The following is a 22,054-nucleotide window of genomic DNA, read 5'->3' on the forward strand; positions in this document are numbered from 1 at the left end:
ATCCCATAATTTAGTTCAACATGTGTTCTGTTTTCTGAAAATTAAATAATAGTCTGGCATTTCTTAGAAAAATCGTTGGTTCATCCACATATTTAGGCCTTTCTACAAATATTATCTAGTACATAATAATATCGCTCCATCAATCAAAGTCATTAATCCATCACCGCTCCCTGAACTAGCCGTAATATATACAGGTTCCTACCGTAGTAGCCACAGTCTGTTGTTTTCAAACGTTATGTTATACTACGTAACCTACATACCTAGTGACTGGTGTAGTCATCACAGTGTTTTTGTCATCATTATCGCAAATCCCGCGGAAGCACAGCGGTTGATCTCCGCCAGTGTCGCGACATTTGTATCTCCTCCCGTATCCTGCGGACGGAAGCGCGCGGATGTTGCGTCACCGCCCGGAAATAGACGCCCTCTGTGTCACCGCGCGCGTCACACTGTCCACGACTGCACGTCCACACGGTCTACAGCATGTGAACTCGGAGCTGACAGCATTCCATCATCACCCCCGGCACAGATTACTCAGGAAATTGCCACCAACAAATTTCAACGCATGGAACTACGTGCTTATCTGCTAATGTCCTTACCCAAAAAGCTCTAACAAATCACTTGAAACAAAAAAGTAATGACAGCGATCAATCTTGTGTCTGCCTCTAGAGCTCAGTAATTATTTCCAAACGGAAACAGTTTCGAGATAATACTGCGATTTATCCTGTCCTACGTGTATCCGCCCGTGTGTTAGCTTCATGATTTGCCCTTTCCCTTCTCCTCAGACAACCCGACCGAACCCTTCCTGGTAGGACGCAAAGCGCAGTTCAAAATAAAGCCAAGTTTTGACGTAGACGCCAGCAAGCGCATTCATTCTCAATATTTATGATGGTATCGAACACTTAATCAGCGACAGGAAGATGTTAACCGCCCGCACATATATTAGCCCAATCAAAATATGGTAATGGCCGGCCCGAGCCTGGTAAATTTACTTGCGGAATCAATTTGCTCCCGTGAAATTTATGGTCGTGTTTCCCCAATTAACTGGCAATTCGGTGGCTTCGATTATTTCGCATAAAATGTGCGGGCGACTCCCGCATCCGGTGATTACGTCGGCGCATAATTTGTGATGCGCCTGTGCAGCGCCGAACTGCGCCCAGTCAGCCTACGCTTGCTTGATTTTTGTTAGATAAAAAAGCGGAGGGTTCTGCGATCTCTGTTACTGCGCCGTAGGTACTTACCTCATTTGTTGTTTGTTTTTAATGTCGACTCTTTTGCACCTGCGCGTTTTGTATTTCATGCGGGTACCCGCCGGCCCCACCAAATGAGTTTTCGCAAACATCATTTGGTTTTTGTTTCTTACTAACGTGAGCCTCATGGTTTCCTTTAATATTTTATGCAAATTAGCTTCATTGAATATGCATTGTATTTAAATATACATAAAGTTTTAATATCAACGAAAACATGGCTGAGAATTGTCTCATATTATTTAATGGTGACATGGGTCAGCTAACTGGTTTATCATTCATATCTTTAGTTTATTCAGCGAATGTTTACGTTTATCAAGTTATCACATTAATTACAATGATTGTGTTGTCGGTTGCAGAGTCAGCGGGCTCGGTCACAGTCGTCGGGCGCGTGCCGGCTACCGGATGCGCCAGCGGCGACATAATGTGGCTTCTTGACGAGCCTAATCAACCTTATGAAGGTAATTATTATATTATCTCTATATTACTCACTCACCCACTACATTTACATCTCACTTAATTATATGTACCTAATTCGTTGTGTTTTCTTTTTATTTGTTACATCGGGATCGTTTGTTTATTCCAGACTGTGAACAGCTGCTATGTTTCCGCTACTACAATGGCGAAGGCGAGGAGTGCGCGGCAGAGTCGCCGGCGCTGCCTACGCGCTTCAAGGTGGACCTCAAGAAGCTACCTCTACGACTCAAAGAGGGAATCTCAAGGAAACGCAGCGGCGACCAAGTGTCACCATTCTCGTACAACAACGAGAGCTTCGAGATGAACTCGGAGAACCCGCCCCGCATCGAGTTCGTGCCCGGCACCAGCCACGAAATCAGAAATCTCAGCGAGAACGTTAACAAATGCTCAATTAGTGCTTTAGAAAGTAACGGGAACAATCTCGAACAAACAAAATGTGATCCTAGTAAATCTCTAGTTAGTAATTTAAGTCAAGAATCTCAAAATGTAAATAGTGAATCTCGGAGTACTACAGACTGCAAACCCACGTCCTCGGGAGTGAAGAAGAAGTGTCCTCCACCCGTGGACACAGGCGGTGGGCAGGCACTCAATGGCGTCAAGAAGAAATCAATAGCTAACAGCGGGTTTGACTCACCTACTTCTCCGGGCACTGAGTATTACAAAATATGGTCACCAAAGAATCCTTGCAAAATAATGAAGTTCGTATACGACGTGGAGAGTGCGAATGTGCCTAGTGAAGCAGAGAAGTCGCCGGTGCCACCGCTACCGCCGAGACAGTCACACAAACCGCTTGAAAGAATGCACGCGTTGTCTCCGCCACAGGTACCCAGACATAGAAAGCCAAAAAAGTTAACAAAGCCCGAGGACGCATTCAACTTTGAATTGATCGATACGGATGAACAGTTCTTCACTGACAATAACATAACAAACTCAGCTGTTTTACAGGGGGAACTAAACGATTTCAAACCTGGAGAGTTTTATTCTGGCAATCAAATAGCTACGTCTTCAACGGCAAGCTTTTGGAGAGGAGGTCAAAATGTTGCTCCCTTAGCGACACCTGAAACTGATGGCAGCTTATGTGAATCCACAATTTCATCTATGAAGTTGTCTAGGCTTAACGAGGAGAAGAGATCTAAGGATGTACCTGATGGCGCCCCCAGCGTGAGTAGGAATAAGATTTTGTTTATAAAAGATATTGGACCCGATAATTACATAACGACGACGTTTGCCCGGAAAGAAAAGCCCAGTCCACCCAAAGATGTAGTGGACGGAGTAAACCGAACGCCAAATCATGCCAAGTCTGAAGAAAAAGCTCAACACACGTTTTTAAATGATATTAGTAATCACTCAGAGTTTGAGGACGACAACAGAAACCAGATTGAGGAAAAAGAAATTACAATATTAAAAGGTCACAAACCACTAACGAGGCAGAACTCTGGCCGCGCTACACCAACCATGATGACAGCGTTCCTAAATTCGTCTCACGTAGATCCTCCTACCAGAGAAACCGACAACAATAGCTCGAATGGTCACAGTTCCTGCAACTCTTCACACTCGACGTCACCAGTCGATGATTCAAACAAAATGATGCCAAGCGTGGGGACGATGATTATGAATCGAAAACATTCGTGTGATTCGTCAACGCCGAAGCATTCGAGCTTACCGAGACATTTGATTAAAAATCTTGGATGCGAGGGAACTCCAAAGCACTCTCCGAGTAAGACTGCGAACAATGTAGAGAGCCCGGTGAGGCCGCACCCTCGCGTGTTGACCCGCGTGGCCGCGCTGGCGGGCGGCGCCGTGCCGCAGTGCCCGCCCACGCCCACACACCACGCGCGGAGACCCCGGCCACTACCACCACCAGACTTACACCCGCCCCCTGTACAAAACTCTGAAGCGAGACAAGAAAACTTCGAAATGGTGGAGTTCACGAACGAACTGAGGACGTCTGAAATTAGGTCTCCCAATATGGAATTTGTAAATAGTAATCACTTTACGATAGTGCACGCAGGGCCGCCGGAGGATGTGGTATTAAGGAGGCCGAGGCCGGTCGAGGATATAGACGACAATGACAACGCAGTCGCCTCACCCACGCCTTTGAGGCACATGGCCGGTATAAGGCTACCTTCCATTCCGGAAAGGGCATCGAGGCAGATGGCTTTGACGGGCGATTTTCCTGCTAATATGATTGGCGGGATAATCGAATGCGAGGAACCTTTACCTGCAGGTGTGTATAATTTTATTATGAGCAAGATATCGAATACTACTGCCATCTATCGGTGTGAATTAAGACTTGCATTGTCATTTACATGTTTGTAACCAATATCTTTTATGTATTTCCAGGTTGGGAGGCTCGCATGGACAGCCACGGTCGAGTGTTCTACATCGACCACATCAACAGGACCACGACGTGGCAGAGGCCGGGACTCAACGGCACCACGCCGCGGTCGCCGGCGCCAGAAGTACAGAGGCGACAGTTAGATAGGCGGTAAGTTTTAAAGTTCATCAATAAAATATTTTTAATTAAAGTATAAAGCGTGTTTGGTGTAATAATATCTTAATTACATGCCTTACCGAGATGTCTTACAAAACTTTTAATCAACGTGTTCAAAGAGTCTTTATTTATCTAAGTTCAAGCATCATTAAATTCATATACATATTGAGTAAAGTATTTTTAACTGTTTCGGTGACTTATCAGAAAATGTCTAGGAAAATGCTATAAATCTTTAATTGAAATATCAAAATCCATTGTATTCCAGATACCAATCAATCCGTCGCACCATGACACGTACACAACTAGCTGAGGAAGAAGCCGGTGCTTGCGCATCCCCGCCGCCGTGCCATGCGCATGCGCATGCGCAAGGCCAGGCCGGCGCTACTGGCGCGCCCTCTGCCGGCGCCTCCACGTCCCGAGCACCTGACACATCGCATGTACCGCACCCGGCCGCATTCTTCCTCGCCAGACCTGACTTCTACTCTATACTACATATGAACCAGGTAAAAATTATCTATTTATATAACATCATCATATAGTTATAGTTATCATCATTATATCGACGTAGGTTTACCCACTACTGGCTACAGTACAGGCTCCTGCCTTTTCTACCAAGCTTCTCCGTTTCATATCCTTTATCTATGTTTCCATTTCAGCAGTTCAGATGATATCGATTATTGCTCCCATTTTTGGATGACATTTTATAGCTTTTGAATACTGCCATTTAAAGTATTGTTAGGGTGGCTAACTTTAACATGAGTTCACGCCTTTTATCTGTTCCCCGAAGGATTTTAAAATGCAACTTATGAAATGTAACGTCCACTCTTCATCTATCATGTTATCAAGAAATCCCGTAGTTGTTTACATTTTTTTATTAACCACCTTGTTTCTAATTACAGGAAGCGTCCGTCCTATACAACGGTAACTCCACATTGAAGCACATGATCTCGAAGATCAGACGGGACACCACGTCGTTCGAGCGGTACCAACATAACAGGGATCTGGTGGCTCTAGTCAACATGTTCAGTGAATCTGACAGGGAACTGCCACTCGGATGGGACACCAAACTCGACAGGAATGGGAAGGTACGTCATGAGTGGTGTATTTTAAGTGGTTGATGAATGTTAGGAAAATAAATGAGGTTTTAATACCGATTGAGAGTTGAATATCGCGAAAACCATCTATGAGATCTCCCTTGAGAGTGTTGTGAAGAGTAAATGCTGATAGGAAGCGATAAAATACGCACTCAACAAAATCTAGTTAAGATTTTGTGCTTATCTCAACCAGGTTGACTAAAAGCTAGACTAAAGTGCAGGTTATTTATGAAAGTTATATAATTTTTATGTATGGGATTCATAAGCCAAAGAATTCTTGCAATGTGAAGACGAAAAAGGTGAGAAAACTTAGTCGCAAACACCGATGGAAGATGTTCTTACTATATTTTGACGAGATGTTTATTATGTGATAGTTGGTTATGTGACGTGTGTACGAATTGAGTGTATTACGGCAGCGGTTCTTCGTGGACCATGTGATGCGGCGGACGACGTTCATCGACCCTCGAGTGCCTCGGGGCGCGGCGGCGGGACCATTCTCCCCCCTACTACCGCAGCGACGTCGACCCCTCGTAGATCCACCGGTGACCTTGCTTGCTTCTCTCTAGTTTTGTAGTGGAATGCTTCGCAGTCGGTGTTGTCTCTCATTCAAGTTATAAACGATTGGAATGCCTATTTTTTTCAATCATTGAATCAGCCATAAGGTCTTTGAAACAGTGATCAAATTGCCGTGTCAACATTTCATTTGATACACTACACTCTCGCATCATTGTGAATGTGACTTGGGTATTCATATCCATACATATTCCAACTATTCGTTATCCTTTGTTGTGCTACTATGATTTGACATACATTTTTACATTACAGAGGCAATCATTACTTTATATGTACACTTTTGGTGAACACTACGAGGAAATACAGATACATTTTTTCAAAATTCAGTACAGAAACGCCATTTTTTCATAGTTTTCGTGCCATAAGCATGGTTTGAATGTTTCAGTGTTGTGTTGTCCTATGTTTTTGTTATTGGCATGTTTGTGGATGTCCATTTTCGTTTATTTTCGCTTGTATTCGTCCGGTCCAAGGTTTTTGTGTCTGTCCTTCAATATATTATGTTGGTTGTTCAGTTATTTTTTGTTGGTTTTGCTTGCTCATTTTATGCCATGTTTTTGTTTATCAGCTACGTTTTGAGTTCAGTTATTTTTATTCCGTTTTTTATTTTTTTATTTAGTGATGTTTGATTTTGCGCAAGATTGAATCCGTTTGCGCATAGTACAAATGTTTTTGCGCACAAATCTGAATTGTACCATTATTGTGAAGCCTAAGAATTAGTAATTTTATATTCTTATTGCAAAGTCCATTTATGCGCAAACGGATTATTCGTAATGTGTTACCTTTTTTACTTATTATAATATGTGTTATAGGCACCAACGCCGCCACCACGTCCACCACTATCCGCTGCGGATGCGCAAGTAACCAACACACATCAAGAAATACCTGTTGCATATAATGACAAGGTGAGGCAATCGTTATTGCTATATAATTGAAAAAGTTCGCATAGTCGCAAATAAAATACATTTCTTATGGTGTAAGCCGGTAAACTAGGAGACGGATCACTTGACAGTAAGCAATCGCCGCCGCCTATAGACACCCGAAACACCAGAGGCTTTACAAGTGCAAGAATTTAAGGATTGTTGGGGAATTGGAAATTGGGAAGATTGGAAAGGGGACCTGTAGTAGTCCCACTGTTAAGGAATACATCTGCCCACGCTCTTTATCTTTTTAATATTATAATTTTCTTATCTGTTACAAATGCTTACGAATGCCCTTCATGTTTTAATTATTGTATTACAGATGTTTAATAAATAATTATAATATTAGACCGTGTATTTACAAATCTCTTTCTCTGTACAGGTGGTAGCATTCCTTCGCCAACCCAACATAATGTCAATCCTGCGAGAACGGTGCGGTGGGTGCGGCGGTGGGCTGCGGGAGAAGGTGAACACCGTCCGCGTGGAGGGCCTGCCCGCACTCACTCGGTACCAGAACGACGTGCAGCTCACCTGCTTACTCAGGTAGCACTTTTTTTTTATATATTAAATGGGCCCACGTTTGGCCGCTATCTCGCCTGATGGTAAGTGATGATGCGGCCTACGGTGGAGCACGTCTGCCCATAAGCAACCTATTCACTCGGGCTTCGAAGACACCCAGGTTGTACCCATCAGGAAACACAGAAACACACTTAAACTTCAATTAGCTGCCTAGCTAGAACACCTACATAGCTTCACTGACAGACAGATAGACGGACAATTCAATTTGACGTTTCAAAAATGGCTAATTAAGGATTACTTGAAATAAATGACTTTTTTCACTTAAACATTCATCATTATTCATTTATCATCCATCATACTAGCCACAAAATGTCCACTACCTTAGGTTGCCTTCCATGCCCTGAATTATTATAGATATAATACTGTGGAATTAAATGTTATTTATTTCCAAACCGACAAATATCTTCAAAACTTCAAGAAAAATGCGTATTCATGGTGCTGGACAAGTTCATGAAGGCGTTAAGTTTATATTATCTGTTGAAATAAACTCTTTATTAATAACCGTGTTAAAATATAAGTATCATGTATCAGTTGCCAGCAAAACGTCTAAATATGGACTTGAGAATATTAAATATCTTCCTAACCTTAAAAAGATGCTCATTTCCTTGTATTAAAATCTGGCAACCGAAATGGGAAATTAAAAACTAGTTCGGACTAAATAAAATAATGCGGAAGCGGTGTAAAAATAGATGCCAAGTTCTTGTTTTCATATATAAGTTTAGTTCATATTCGTACCAATAGATGGCGTTACTTGTATCTGTATAGAAGCTTAGATACTTTGTTTCTGTTTTTTTTCTTTTCTTGATAGTAAATAAAAAGTTGAATTACTTTAACAGCTAAAGCAATTCAAAATTTCATTTGTAAGGGGGATAAGTAGAGTTGTCATAATTTGCTTACAATTTAAAAACTTTCTCTATGTGTTATACGAAATTCTCTATTCTGAAAATATTTAATTGCATAATACCTACTAATTCATGTCAATATCTAACACACTGTCAAGTATCATTAGCTGGTCCAATTTCTAAATTCTGAGCAATAATAACAAAACTTAAATACCTACTATTAAATATTTTTATAAGTAAACACAATGAAAAAAAAAACAATCAGTAATTACATTACCTATGTATTATTGAGTAACACACCAGAAGAATCCAACACTTACTGACACCGGAGAAGTAATAAATCAAGTCATTACTTATATTACTCGCATAAATCTAACTTTGCCTACTTAAACTTTACTTATACGTTGAAAAAATGGCGGGACAAAGGTCACGCGGCACACACCCACATTAAGCCAGTTCTTTTTTTAAATTCAAAATAATAAGGGACAAGGCATTGTTGACTTTGGTTAGAAATAAATAATTTAGGGTTTCGATAGAGTACATACCTACTTCTTTTTTATGGAATAAGCCGGTAAATGAGTAGACGGATCACCTGATGGTAACCAATCGCCGCCACCCATGAATACTTGAAACACCAGAGGCGTTGTTGGAAAATCGGGGATGCTTACTACCAGGTGTTTCGTAGGCTCGTTTACCAGTTTAAACCATAAAAAATAATGTAAATAGTAATCATCACTCTTTAAATAAAAATGAGGCTGTCTTTCCTAGAGCAGGTACAAATAACATATTTTAAATCTGACCTTCTAGATAAATAAATAAACAGTTGCTATTAAAACACCTAATTATTATAAATAAATCAATATTTCTGCACGCTACGACTTATACCGTTAGTCACTAAAATGACACTTCCTCTCACAATCACTTGTGGCACAGTTTCCATAAAAAATCAAAACTAATATATTTATAATTCCATGTAATTTGGTGACATACTTCTACAGGTGCCACTCAGTCTGGGCGAGTTGGTCAGCTAACGTATACTTTGCTACGCTATTTATTTACTCTATGTGCTGTAATTAGTCACAGACTGTGAATGTACAATCGACGGATTTGAAACATGACCCGCTTTGTCAAAAAAAAAAATAGTTTGTGAAAATGTCATTAACTAGTGGTAGGTCTACGTTTAGTATGTACAGAGGTTTACCTCTTAGATTGATTTTTATTAGCAGTTATCACCTTTTTTGTTCTAACATTAGAACTTAAGACGTGATATTTACCATGTTTATTTGTGTTATACATATATGTATATCCCGTCTTAAGTTCTAATGTTAGTGTTAGTGACCATGTCAGTTTAAAAACTTATATTTCTTCTTCTAAGCATCGGTATATTTTTATTTATTTATTTTATTTTACACTTTAATATGTACATTTATACCATGGTGAATTTTATATTGTCCATTGTGAAATTGACAACAATACTTAATATTTGATTAATTCTATTGAATCATTGTTATACGACTGACTGAATCTATTATTTCTATGGTAAATAGTAATTATCCTTGCATAATTATTGTGATTGCAATTATATGATGAATGATGATTCATTTTGTTGGAAGCGATAGATGGTGCGGTCAGAATAACTGATTATATAATTATACTTATAAATTATTTTATAATACAATCTAGGGATTTATTATTGAGGTAGGTACCTACAAATGAGTTATGGAGCGATCTGAAATTAAAAGTCCAAAATGTCTTAATCAAGGCTTGCTTGCAATGTAAATTAATGATTAGGACAGATTCAGTCCAGTCCAGATACAATGCAGATGCATTGTATATAAGAACGCCTACCTATCTCCTTGGCAATAAACTGGCGTAACGTTATCAATATAGGTACTTCTTAGCAAAGCCTGACCGAAAAAAAATCTATAAAATGCACTCTAAACGTATGCCAATAAAATACAAAATTAATAGTTCTGAGTATTTTTTGCCAACTTAGTTATTGCAGCGCAAAAAACGAAGAGTTGAAGTAATGTAATAGCTTCTATATTACGCATGCGGTCTGCGGTCAGACAACAAACGTGCGTATCTATAAAAATCACCTTATCTACCAATTGTACGTAGAAAACTACACTTTATTATTTTAAACATAAATCATATTATGTATTCTACCACTAGTGAACCTTATATGTAATTAGACGTTATTATTACTGTCATGACAGTTGAACGAAATTATATATTTTAGTTTGAACGGTGAAGGGCAGTAGGCACTCTAAAGTAGTAAATAGTTTAACTATTTGAATGTACTAGTTTCATGACTCATATACCAAAGAAATTACTCAAAGCTTAGGCTTAGGGTATTGCACTTTGTTGACCGAAGGTTACATTCTAGGTTCAACAAGCTAGGTTATTCTGTTATTGTCAATCCGAAACATTAGAAGTGAGCTCGATCGCGGTCCATGTCATTGGTTGTGGTGCGGCGAATCGTATTCCGCGCGCGCCTCAAAGAGCCATCAGACCACCACAGATGGGGCCCAGTAGGGCTGATGCCTGATCCAGAGCTGCGGACTACCTAGCGGGTTTACCGGGGCTCCGGCTCGAAAAGCAGGAGAAGGAACGGGGTGGTTTTAGTCAGTAAGAGTCTGACACTCCCTCTCGCCTCGCCCAAGGTGGGAGAAGTCATTGGACGGTTTTGCCCCCTCAAAAAAATGTCATTGGTTGTGAGAATAATCTCGACTAATGACAGGCGAGAATGCGATTGACCTCACTTCGAATGATTCGAATGACAATTACAGAATAACCTAGCTATTCAATATTCAATAAGTTCATTCAAGTATTGTGATTTTATGAAAAGATTATTTGGACAAGTTAATAATAAATAAGTTTAAAAGTCTAATGATATATTTCAATTTGAGTCAGTAAGTGTTTTTGAATGTCAAACAATAAATTAATATATTATGTTTATCGGTCGATAGCTTAGTCAAGAATCAAAAATTAAATTGAAAACTTATCAATATTTGCCAGTTAACAGAACTTCCTGATTCCAAGCTAATAATGATAATGGTCATTGTACTGAAAAAACTTCCTGCCATTATTACTTTTAGCGCATGGCAGCCGGTCACCCAACCACTACGCCAACCGTGCAGAAAACCAACAAAACGTAACTTTCAACACACTACTATTTCTTTACACAGACTTATCTATTAAAAAAAACTTAGTTTTTACACCAAGTTCCGTCATATCCAGAAATAGTTCCTCCATAACTCCGGCGAGCACGGTATAAACATTGTTATGGTAGGTCTGCTGCAGTTTTTGCTGTTCGTCTGCAACCGCGACCAGTTATTAACTATTGCGAATTAATCCTAGATCCTCAACCGCACGTATAAAGCATTTTTTGCAAAAATAACAACATTCATTCTAATAAAAACTCTATTTTTTTAACACTAAAGTCTACTTTAGTTTAACAGGCAGTCATAGGCTGTTGTTATAATACTTATCTTCCTAACAATAAACCCTATTATATTGATGCTAAAGTTTAGTTTTATTTGGCAGGCAGTCATAGGCAGATCTTTCATGTATCCCTAGTTATAGGTACGTCGATTAATTAGGTATTATTGCCAGTACTAAGTTAACTCGATGATGTCATGTGAGGTTTGTTCGAGGTGAATCATGCTTTCAAATAGGGTAGCTGCAGTCATCATTCGATGTGGTCAAGTTATGTACCTACCCTAGTAATTACCTCCATAAGTACTTAAGTACGTATCGTCATCTGAATCACTAATTTTCATTTCAATGCAATGACGTTTCATTTCAAGCTTATTGATTTGTTACCTGTAATAATGACTTCTTTTTTTTTTCAATGACAGTATGGGTTCTCTTTGTATTAGTTTTATTTATATTTTTTTGTTAGGACAGATTAGTATCAAATAATTATTGTTTTATCAAAAAATTCATGTCAGATTCATTTGAACCTAACGTATCTGTTGTCTTCACAACTCCTAAAGGTTGACAAGAAAGAATGCCTATAGCATTATGTTCGCCTTTGTGCCAGCATTGTGCTATAATTTTAAATAAGATAAAATAAATAGTTTGAGATACAGTAAAATGTAAAAGGAAAACGTAAGTAAATAAGTAGGGTTACATAAATGGTTCCCTAGTAAAGATGATGTTCTAGATTAGACATTTGCAGATCACCCCAACTTAAAATCCCAACTCAATCGAGTTACAAATATAATTTAAGAGTCTCTCAAATCGTTCGAGTTTACAATAGTATGGATGCTCTCGTACAATTATCTAGTTTTAGTCTTATCTAGTTTTTCCGAACAATTAAGTATCTAGTGTGTAATTATTTGAAAGCTCACTTCGTGTAACAAGCAATTTTAATCTATAAAAAGTTAATATAGAGTCATCAGCACTATGATTTGTGACAATCTGTGGTGTAAGATGAGTACTAACTTGTTCTTAGTCATCTAGGATACCTTGTAATCTAGACTGGTAGGCATACTAGACTGTTAATAAAAACTTGCACCATTTGTTTCTTCAAGATAATGTTGGTTTTAGAATGCACTATGCATTTGTCTGCGCCCGTTAAAGCTTGTATGGTTGGCAAGATTGTGCATTTTATTTTTTCGTTAGATAGCCTAATGTTTTTATTTAAACCACACAGAAAGTATAATTATGGTTTAGTGAATAGTCAAAATAATATGGAAGAGATTTTGATAACAATTTTACTTTTAACATTCTTTAATAAGAAATTACTTTTCCGACCTGAAGGAGTTAAACTTACCATATTACTCGTATCATCTTGGCTGCTTCGCGCTTATAATTTTGCACCTATCTCTGACACGTAACGTGACAACCCTAAGCACAAATCCTATTGTCTCCGTTAGGTCTACTTACATACACTTTTGCATCTAGATCATTTTCCGTAAGAGGTAATAGAAAAGTGATTTGCATAACTACGTGCTTCTAAAGTTTTAATATATTCTGCCAGTACATACTACCTACCTAGAATGTACAAAATAACTCGGTCTTACTATAACTAAGTTTGTCGTGTATAAAACTGTTTTCTGTTGGAATATTATAGTTTTTATCAAACGCCAGTTAAATTTTTCTCTTTTTCATAAATTAGATTTTTTTATACTACAGACAAAGCCAATCGTTAACATTTTTACGCAACTGAACCAAGTGTGAATAAAGCTTATGTCATTCTTACTTCAGTAACTGTTAGTACTTGAAATATTTTCTAACATATTACTATCGGTCGTCCCAAAAATCCATTTAAATAGTCGAAATTGTCATCAATCGTAAATGTCAGGTGTTTATCGTTTACCAGCGAACAGGTGAACACAAAAACCTAATTGTTTTGTACCGAAAGAAAAGCTGATAGTACAGTCATTAGCTATAGAAAAGATAAAACGCGTATAATTAGTAAGACAATACCAAAACTCGAAGTAATAAGTCAAAGTTAAAAATTGTTTTGGTATTGCAAGTATTCTTCAATGGCTAAATTCATATGTCAATAAGTACATGTACTCGGTCCGCCTTTGCATTGCATGTGAACTTTAAATACATAATACATATACCTGTTTTAGTACTAAGTCTGATATAAGAAGAATGGCTGATTACTATGATATTTTTGGACTAGCCAAAAATGAGTTCAGTCTAGGGATTGCAATCCGGTCCGGCGGATCCGGTAATCCGGCGGATCCGGCGTGTTTTTGGACCTACCGGATCCGGTGAGACGGCGCCGGATCCGGTGGCGGATCCGGTAAAGCAAAAAATACACGATTTCAATACCTAACCGAAAGAGAAATAAAATTCTGAGCTCAATATAAGTTCACAATGCGATTGTGTAGTCGTGTATTATTAACTTATTACTTGTTCAGTCAGAATATTTACCTGCTTTTTTTGTTAAATTCAGAACGGAAATGTTTATGTATCTAGGGTATAGAGGAAAAGTTAATGCTAAAACAGAAACAGATTATGAGAAAATACTTAAAAAAGAAATGACTGCTTATGGAGTAGAAGGAGTAAAAGGAAAACACATTTCGCTGATCTACAGTTACTTGATGGCGATTAGGCAAACCAGTGTTGAGGCAGAAAGGGCCTTTTCTGCCGCAGGTTATATTTGTAGTGCCATCAGAAGCAGACTAGGAGACAGTACAATAAACACTATTTGTTTTCTTAGATCGTTTTTTCAGGCACAGAAATAATTTTAATTTGAATTTTGCATTGCAGAAAATAAATGCTTCTTGTTTTGTTTCTTAGGATTATGAACTGAAGTTGTTGATTTTATAAGTACAAATTTAAAAGACTGTTTTGTTATATAACTGTGTAGATTATTAATAAGAGTTTAATAGTATTATTATTACTTAAGTACTTTCAGATACTTACATAAATAGGTACAGCAATAAGTGAGAGTCAGACTGATTACTTTATTATTAAAAATAGTTTCATAATTTGATTTAGTACAAATAGTACCAAAAATTATAATTAATACCAAAAAATATAATTAAAAGTGATTTTATTTTCCATAAATACGTTTTTTTTTTTTATACATTATTATCAAAACTATAAACCACTAAATACTAGGCCCTAAGTAACTTTAAAATCCGGCCGGATCCGCCCGGATCCGGCCGGATTAGCATCAATCCGGTGAATTCCGGCCGGATTGAAAATCATACCGGATTGCAATCCCTAGTTCAGTCTAGTTACTATGCTTCGGACTGCCTAGCGGGTTATCGGAGCTCCGACTCGAAAAGCAGGAGTAAGAATAGGGTGGTTTTTAGTCAGTAAGAGTCTGACACTACCACTCGCCTCGCCCAAAGAGAAGAGAAGACATTGGATGACTTTCCCCCCCTTAAAAAAAGTCATGTTACTATAGATAGTGACACCAAAACTTTACTTTTTTTCTTTATTATCCGAGAACCTGTCCCAGAATTCATACATGGTAGTTGGCTTTAGTACCTGTGACTTTAATTCCAATGTTGTTGTGCGGGTCGGAGGGATCAGGCTTTGGATCGTTTCCTCAACGTACCCGTGATGTGGTCAGGGAGCCAGTGGACTGTATGATGTTGGTGGAGAGAAATAACTCTAGTACTGATTTTACTCAATACTTTATTCCATAGGTACAATGATGTTAACACCGTAGTGGATTGACATACGCGACTACTTAATTAACACAACACACTCTGACGATACATTTAACATTACGTAACAGGATAATTACGACACTTTCATAATGACGTTCATTGACACACTGAGGACGTCTCGAAAGGAGTCGTCCTTATATAGGCGGGCCGCGCAAACAAGATCGTTCCTGTCCTGGGTGCACGTCGCGGGCGTTCTGCGTTACGAACAAGTTCGTGCAAGCCCAGGAGCATGTTTAAACCAGACAGCGGCGGCGCGGAACAAAGGATCGCCGCCGCTCACCTTTGATATTCGTGTTTAAACATGCTTTTTAACAGGAACGATCAGGTTTGGTACATGTCGCGGGCGGCTCGCCACCTTATAATATTGCTGTCGTGCACATTTCTCCCGCCGTCGCCATCAGGCGACTCCTTGGTGGGCACGACAATGCGCTCCGCTGGTCTTCGGAGTACGGGTCCTCTGGTCATACCACTCGTACCTCTACATCTGCACCGGGTAGCACCTGCGTTACTCTTCCCTTGGGCCAGGTGTTACATGGAAGGTCAGGGTCGTAGGTTACGACGACGTCTCCAACCTTGGGTGGGGTGCTGCTGCCGAGGGTCCCGCCGGTTTCAAAGGCGCGGCAGGCACTCACGTTCCCATCTTCGCCGATACGGCGACACCGGTGGTACGAGCTTCCAGCTTATAGACCACGCATGTGACTCACTACCTAAACCTAACCTAACTTAAAGTGCTTATGGCGCTTTCACCTAAGTCCCTATCAGCCGCTTAGGTAGCGTTGTCACTACATACTATTCTAGACTAGCTTATACCTATACTTATTAGCTAATCTATATCTAAATGTTAACCTATACCTAATACCTATAAACTTTAGTCTAGTTGCTAGCTAAGTCTACGCTAAGAGCTAGCTATTCCTAATACCTACACATATATCTATAAATTAACCTAATACCTAATTATAGACTGCCTAAGAGTGGCGCTAGCTAAAACTATGCTAATTGAGCTAGCTATTCCTATATGCTTTACACATTCTTTTATCTTTGTGCCTATCTACAGCTACCATTGTAGGACCATAATAATTTAATTCATGAGGCCGTACTTGATTGACTATACGGGAGTACGGGTACGTAGTATTCCCGCTATTACGTAAACCTTTATGTAAATACGTAATACATAACTTCTTAGGCTTATTCCTACGTTCGGGTACAACAGTTTCTTGTACCGCTTTGATTTTCCCGCGCGAATGTGAAGTCCGTGCGCTAGCGCTGCATGTACTTAGCACTGATAACGGGCTGTCGCCGGGCGTCGCTCTGTTATTTCGTATGGTGGCGATTACTTTTGATTTTTCGGCGCGTTGTTTGTTCTTATCTAGGCGTTTTAGGGTGCCTAGATGAGACTTGACTACTGTAGGTGCTTGTTGTTTTTTCTTCCTGAAGTTTCTGTCGGGTAATCTTCGACTCTTCTGTTCTAGGGTACCTAAGGTTTTCTGTTGTAGGTCCTCTCTAGGTATCCTAGGTTCTAAGCATACCGGTTCTTTGACTGTAATGTGGCCGCAGAATGTACTTGTGTCTTTATTTCCTGTGTACTGACATCCGTGCAAAACCCAACCGAGTTTTGTGTACGATGCTACAGGTTGGTCGCGCGCACCTGTCCGTGTCTTCGTGGCTACTAACAAATGCCAGTTATCTTGACCAATCAAAATCATTGGTCGCGCGCTATCATAAACAAGAGTGTTCCTAATGTCATCTAAATGCCTGCAATTGTTTAGGTCTTCGGTATGTACAGTCTGCGCCGAGACTTCCAACCTAGTTACGGTGCGCGCCGCCTCTATCTTCTGTGGGGCGCTATGGTACTTGCCTTGTATGTGGAGGCTTACGGTTCGGCTTCGCTCGTGCTTGAACTCTGTGCCTAAGCCTTGTATGCACATAGAACTTTCTGGCCCATCTGCACCTAGGATGTCTGCTACCGACGCGGGTATCAAGGTGACTGTACTCCCATCATCTAACAAGGCGTATGTATGTAGACTAGCATATGGTCCGCTCAATGTCACAGGAACAATCTTCAGATACGCGCGGCGATTGTGAGGCGAAGTTGTTTCCCGCGCTGACGTCACGGATTCGTGTGTCGTCATCGCTGGCGGCGCGGGCGGCGTTGTGTTTACATTACGCTCTTTGTGCAACAGTTTGTGATGCTTCATGTTGCACTCCTTTACGTCACAAGTAGGCGCTCTGCACATATTTCTTCTGTGTTTACTTCTTAAACATCTAAAACACATGTTATTTGATTTCGCTATATTCCATCGCTTATCTATGTCTAGCTGCTTGTATTTACTGCAGTCTGGTAACTTGTGGCCGTGCTGCTTGCATGCCGGGCATCGCTCACTTGATGTTTTCTGACGAGTATTCACCATAAACGTGCGCTCAACTCTGCGCCGTCGTCGTTCATCAATGGCGTTATCACTATCTCGCTCTGGCAGTGCGTACGCGCTACACTTGTCGGCCTCTTCATTCATAAACATAGATAAGAGCTTTAATACGGGAGTATCTTCAAGCTTTCTGTTTGCCGCGTAATCATACCATTTATGTTTTAATATTGGCGTTAACTTTTCTATAATACAATGCGACATTTCGGGGCTATGTAAATAGTGAATTCTATTTAGTGCTTCTATCGTACCTACTGTGTTTGCAATACGACTAGCAAATATACAAATATCCCTAGGGTTATCATTTAATCTAGGTAATAATTTTAATTTATCTAATTCCATAATTATCAAAGCCTCAGGCCTACCAAAACGTCTTTCTAGTGCATCTAGAATGACCTGGGGGTCAGATTGACTAAATAATAGACACCCTACAGCTTCCTTTGCGGCGCCTCTGAGGCTTAACCTAATCCTAGCAACATTTTCTACGCTAGAAAAATACGTGTGTGAGTCACAATACGCGGCCTTATAAGCTATCCACTCACCGGGTTTTCCATCGAAGACTGGTAGCCGCTGCATGAACTTCGGCGGCTCTCTCGTACTGCGCATGACCTGCGCTAGTGCCGCGGCGAGGGTACTTACGTCTATTAGTTTATCACTTACATTACCGTCTGATACTACACTCGCGATATTGCCCTTTGTATTCGCACACACACTTTCACGCACTTTGCCGTAGCCGTCGTCGTCTCGCAGCGGGTGCGCGCCCGCCGGGGCGCCGGTGTACGTCGCTGTCGCTGCGTGGGCTGCGTCTCTGCTGATCCTCCCGCCGCTGGCGTCGTGAGGCGGCGGCCGAGTCTCACCTCCGGGTGGCGGCGCGGGTCGCGCTAGCCACGTTCCTGTCCTCACGGAGGCGAGGTCGTCCTTCAGCTCTTCGTCGTCGCTCGACTCAGCTTCGGCTATGATGCGTTGTAGCTCTATTTCTTGCAGCTTAACTTGCATCTCGGCCAGCCGTTTTCTAGCCTGCAGCTCTGTGAGGTGCTTCTTCTTTGAATATGTCGAACCGCGTGACCTGGTATCGCTGGCTTTGAGCGTGGCGTCGATGTAAGTGGTCGTCGTAGACCCGCTTCCTGTGTCCGTCACTCGGACCGAGCTCGATTCTGGTGCCGGGGTGCTGGCACCCGGTCCGGCGGTCACAGAAAGCTCTTGCTGGGTCTGCTCTCCTCTGGACTCTCCACTACGGCTGCGTGTTAAGACCATGTTGCTGGAACTTGATTTGGCTCTGAAGGACCAGAATGTGCGGGTCGGAGGGATCAGGCTGTGGATCTATTCCTCGACGTACCCGTGATGTGGTCCAGTGAGCAAGTAGACTGTATGAGGATGTAGAGGAGAGAAATAACTCTAGTACTGATTTAACTCAATACTTTATTCCATAGGTTACAAATGATGTTAACACCGTGGTGGATTGACATACGCGACTAATTAATCAACAATTAACACACTCTGACGATACATTTAACAATACGTAAAAGGTTCATTACGACACTTACATAATGACGTTCATTGACACACTGAGGACGTCTCGAAAGGAGTCGTCCTTATATAGGCGGGCCGCGCAAACAAGATCGTTCCTGTCCTGGGTGCACGTCGCGGGCGTTCTGCGTTACGAACAAGTTCGTGCAAGCCCAGGAGCATGTTTAAACCAGACAGCGGCGGCGCGGAACAAAGGATCGCCGCCGCTCACCTTTGATATTCGTGTTTAAACATGCTTTTTAACAGGAACGATCAGGTTTGGTACATGTCGCGGGCGGCTCGCCACCTTATAATATTGCTGTCGTGCACAGTTGTATTGTACCTTTGCCTTCAACCCAGAAACTTAGTTTTATTTAAATGACCATAATGATCAGTTCTACGAAAACACGTAGATTTAACGCGTTTTACAAAAACATTAACTGTTACTTTTGCCTTGCGACAAGCGTAGTTAAAGGACCGCTGGCCATGTCATGGCGTCCACATAATTGACAAAGTTAATAACATTTTATTAACTTTACTTATGGTTTTGGCTAGACTACTTGTTGGTTTGCAACTTTGCACAATAGTATTAGATAAGGTCTTATAAAATACAACAGCTTTTATGTGATCGGATCCAATCATGTAATGAGACGTACTCTGATGTATATACACCGACTCCAAAATAGGATCTGTCTGCTTCGGTGTGTGACTGATTTTATATGACAGGAAAATCATACAGAACGAACCGCAAATTAAGTTAAGGAAACACAAATTGACAGGCACGGATAGAAATTAATACTATATTTAGAAAATTTAAAAATAATTATTCAGTTATAACAACACCATGTAAGTCAACTCGAAATCATCACTCCATCCATTTACCTTATACATAATTTCAAAAGTGAACCATTAGTAAAATCACTCCAATTGAGTTCAAGTCGATCTAACACTTACAGTTTCATATCTGACCATAGTTTTAAGATAACTACCATTAAAGATATTTGTTCTACGTCTTTATCACACTTCTGATCATTTGTTGAGGCATAATGACTTAGCTACTGGCTTACGGGACGATCCAGTCTTATCTCTTGTCCCAAGCATTGATAAACACGGAAAATGCTTAGACGTAAGCACATGAAGCTACTCCCATCTATCTACTATCTACAATACATTTTGAACCTTACTAGTTTTGTGATAATGTTTCAAATCAATTAAGTGTCAAGTGGCTCTGACCTCTAATCTTGTTACACTTATCACTGGATTAAGTAGGGTTTGGGTATGTTCTTGTTTTGTTTAGATTTAGAACATGTATTGATAAATAGTGACCTAGGTTGGTAAGACCTTGGTTACTAGATACTAGATCTTCTGAATTCAGATTTGTATGTCTTACTACACACATACTACTACATTTTTGGCTCACATTTTAAACTTTCCCTCGACTTCCACATATATTTCAAGACCCAAAATTAGCCAAATCAAACCAGCCGTTCTTGAGTTTTAGCTAGACTAACGAACTGCGATTGATTTTTATATATTATTTCTTATGTATAAATTAGCTTTTGCCAGCGACTCCGTACGCATAAATAGATTAGTCACGTTTCTCCGGGTTCCCTATAGGAATTTAGGGAAATCTTCTCTTAGTGCTCGCTCCCCTATACTCCTTATAGAACATACTTGCTAAGTTTCAGCTTCTTAAGTCCAGTAGTTTAAGCTGGAGTAGGAACGGGGTGGTTTTTACGTCAGTTAGAGTCTGACACTCCCTCTCGCCACGCCCAAGGCAGGAGAAGACACTGGATGATTTTCCCCCTTAAAAAAAAAAAAATGTCCCGTAGTTTTGTCTGTGCGTTGTCAGTCAGTCACTCATTCAGTAACAGGAGAGTTTTATGTATACAGAAGATTAAGCACGTTGATTTGATGACTATATCGATGCGGCAAGATGGAGGTCAGAGGAAGTTGTTTTTCACAAAATTTACATAATATTATTTTTCTTATCGTTTGCATTTATATTTCTGCAATGCAAATAAAATCAACGAGATTGTTTTTTTTTTACCATTGTGATTTTGTTACCTTATTTTTTTAATGGTGTTTCTTAGATTTATAACTTAATTTTCCGTAAGTCAACAACAATAGTGACGATACCAATCATTTATTCAGTTTTTTGTTCAATAATTTATCTCTTTGTCTTTTGTTTTTAATATTCTGTGAGGGTTCTGAGAAGTATAGTTGTATGTTCGTGTCCCGTATATTTATGATGAGGTGCCATAATAATATATTGGCGTTTATAGAGCATAAATAATATTAAAGTACCTACTGTACAGTCGACATCACAAATATTAAATCATAAACTTTGTAATAGAATTAGTTTGTCATGAAGAAAAAAATGCATAACCTGTTTCGCGTCTGTATGATAAGAATAAAATGTCTCATGTAATAAGGGGTTAGCATATTGCCATATACTGGACACAAATAAAAAAATATGTAAATAAATAACAATATACTACTGAGAAATTTTCAAAAAACCGAAAAATGCCTAGTGATATAGCCCGCAAATCGAACCCGAGACCCCTAATTCGGCAGTCGCACTCGACCTCGATGCTGTGTGATAAAAATAACTTAACAATTTTTTTCATGAATTTCCAATGTATTCATTAATCTGTCGAATGCGTTGCGTTACTTCAAAGTTGCTACATCCAAACCGTGTCATTGTTTCGAGGTACTCTGCGGTGTGTAGGTTGCGTGAAATGAACTCATCATGAT

The 22,054-nt window shown here is 40.0% G+C and overlaps 1 protein-coding gene across 4 annotated transcripts in view; it reads left to right on the forward strand.

Annotated features, from left to right (window-relative positions):
- The window catches only part of LOC118266806 (E3 ubiquitin-protein ligase HECW2), a 100,963-nt gene that overhangs the window by 35,809 nt on the left and 43,100 nt on the right, over nt 1-22,054 (forward strand). For 3 of the 4 annotated variants that reach the window (XM_050703281.1, XM_050703282.1, XM_050703284.1), the window contains 8 exons: nt 1,604-1,705; nt 1,831-3,948; nt 4,065-4,209; nt 4,481-4,718; nt 5,115-5,300; nt 5,726-5,851; nt 6,692-6,784; nt 7,182-7,342. In XM_050703281.1, coding sequence (XP_050559238.1) covers nt 1,604-1,705; nt 1,831-3,948; nt 4,065-4,209; nt 4,481-4,718; nt 5,115-5,300; nt 5,726-5,851; nt 6,692-6,784; nt 7,182-7,342 — 3,169 coding nt within the window. The remainder of the gene's footprint in view (nt 1-1,603; nt 1,706-1,830; nt 3,949-4,064; nt 4,210-4,480; nt 4,719-5,114; nt 5,301-5,725; nt 5,852-6,691; nt 6,785-7,181; nt 7,343-22,054) is intronic. The other variant, XM_050703283.1, reaches the window with a different exon arrangement.

The sequence above is a fragment of the Spodoptera frugiperda genome, chromosome 23, assembly GCF_023101765.2.
Source record: "Spodoptera frugiperda isolate SF20-4 chromosome 23, AGI-APGP_CSIRO_Sfru_2.0, whole genome shotgun sequence".
Lineage (NCBI taxonomy): Eukaryota > Metazoa > Arthropoda > Insecta > Lepidoptera > Noctuidae > Spodoptera > Spodoptera frugiperda.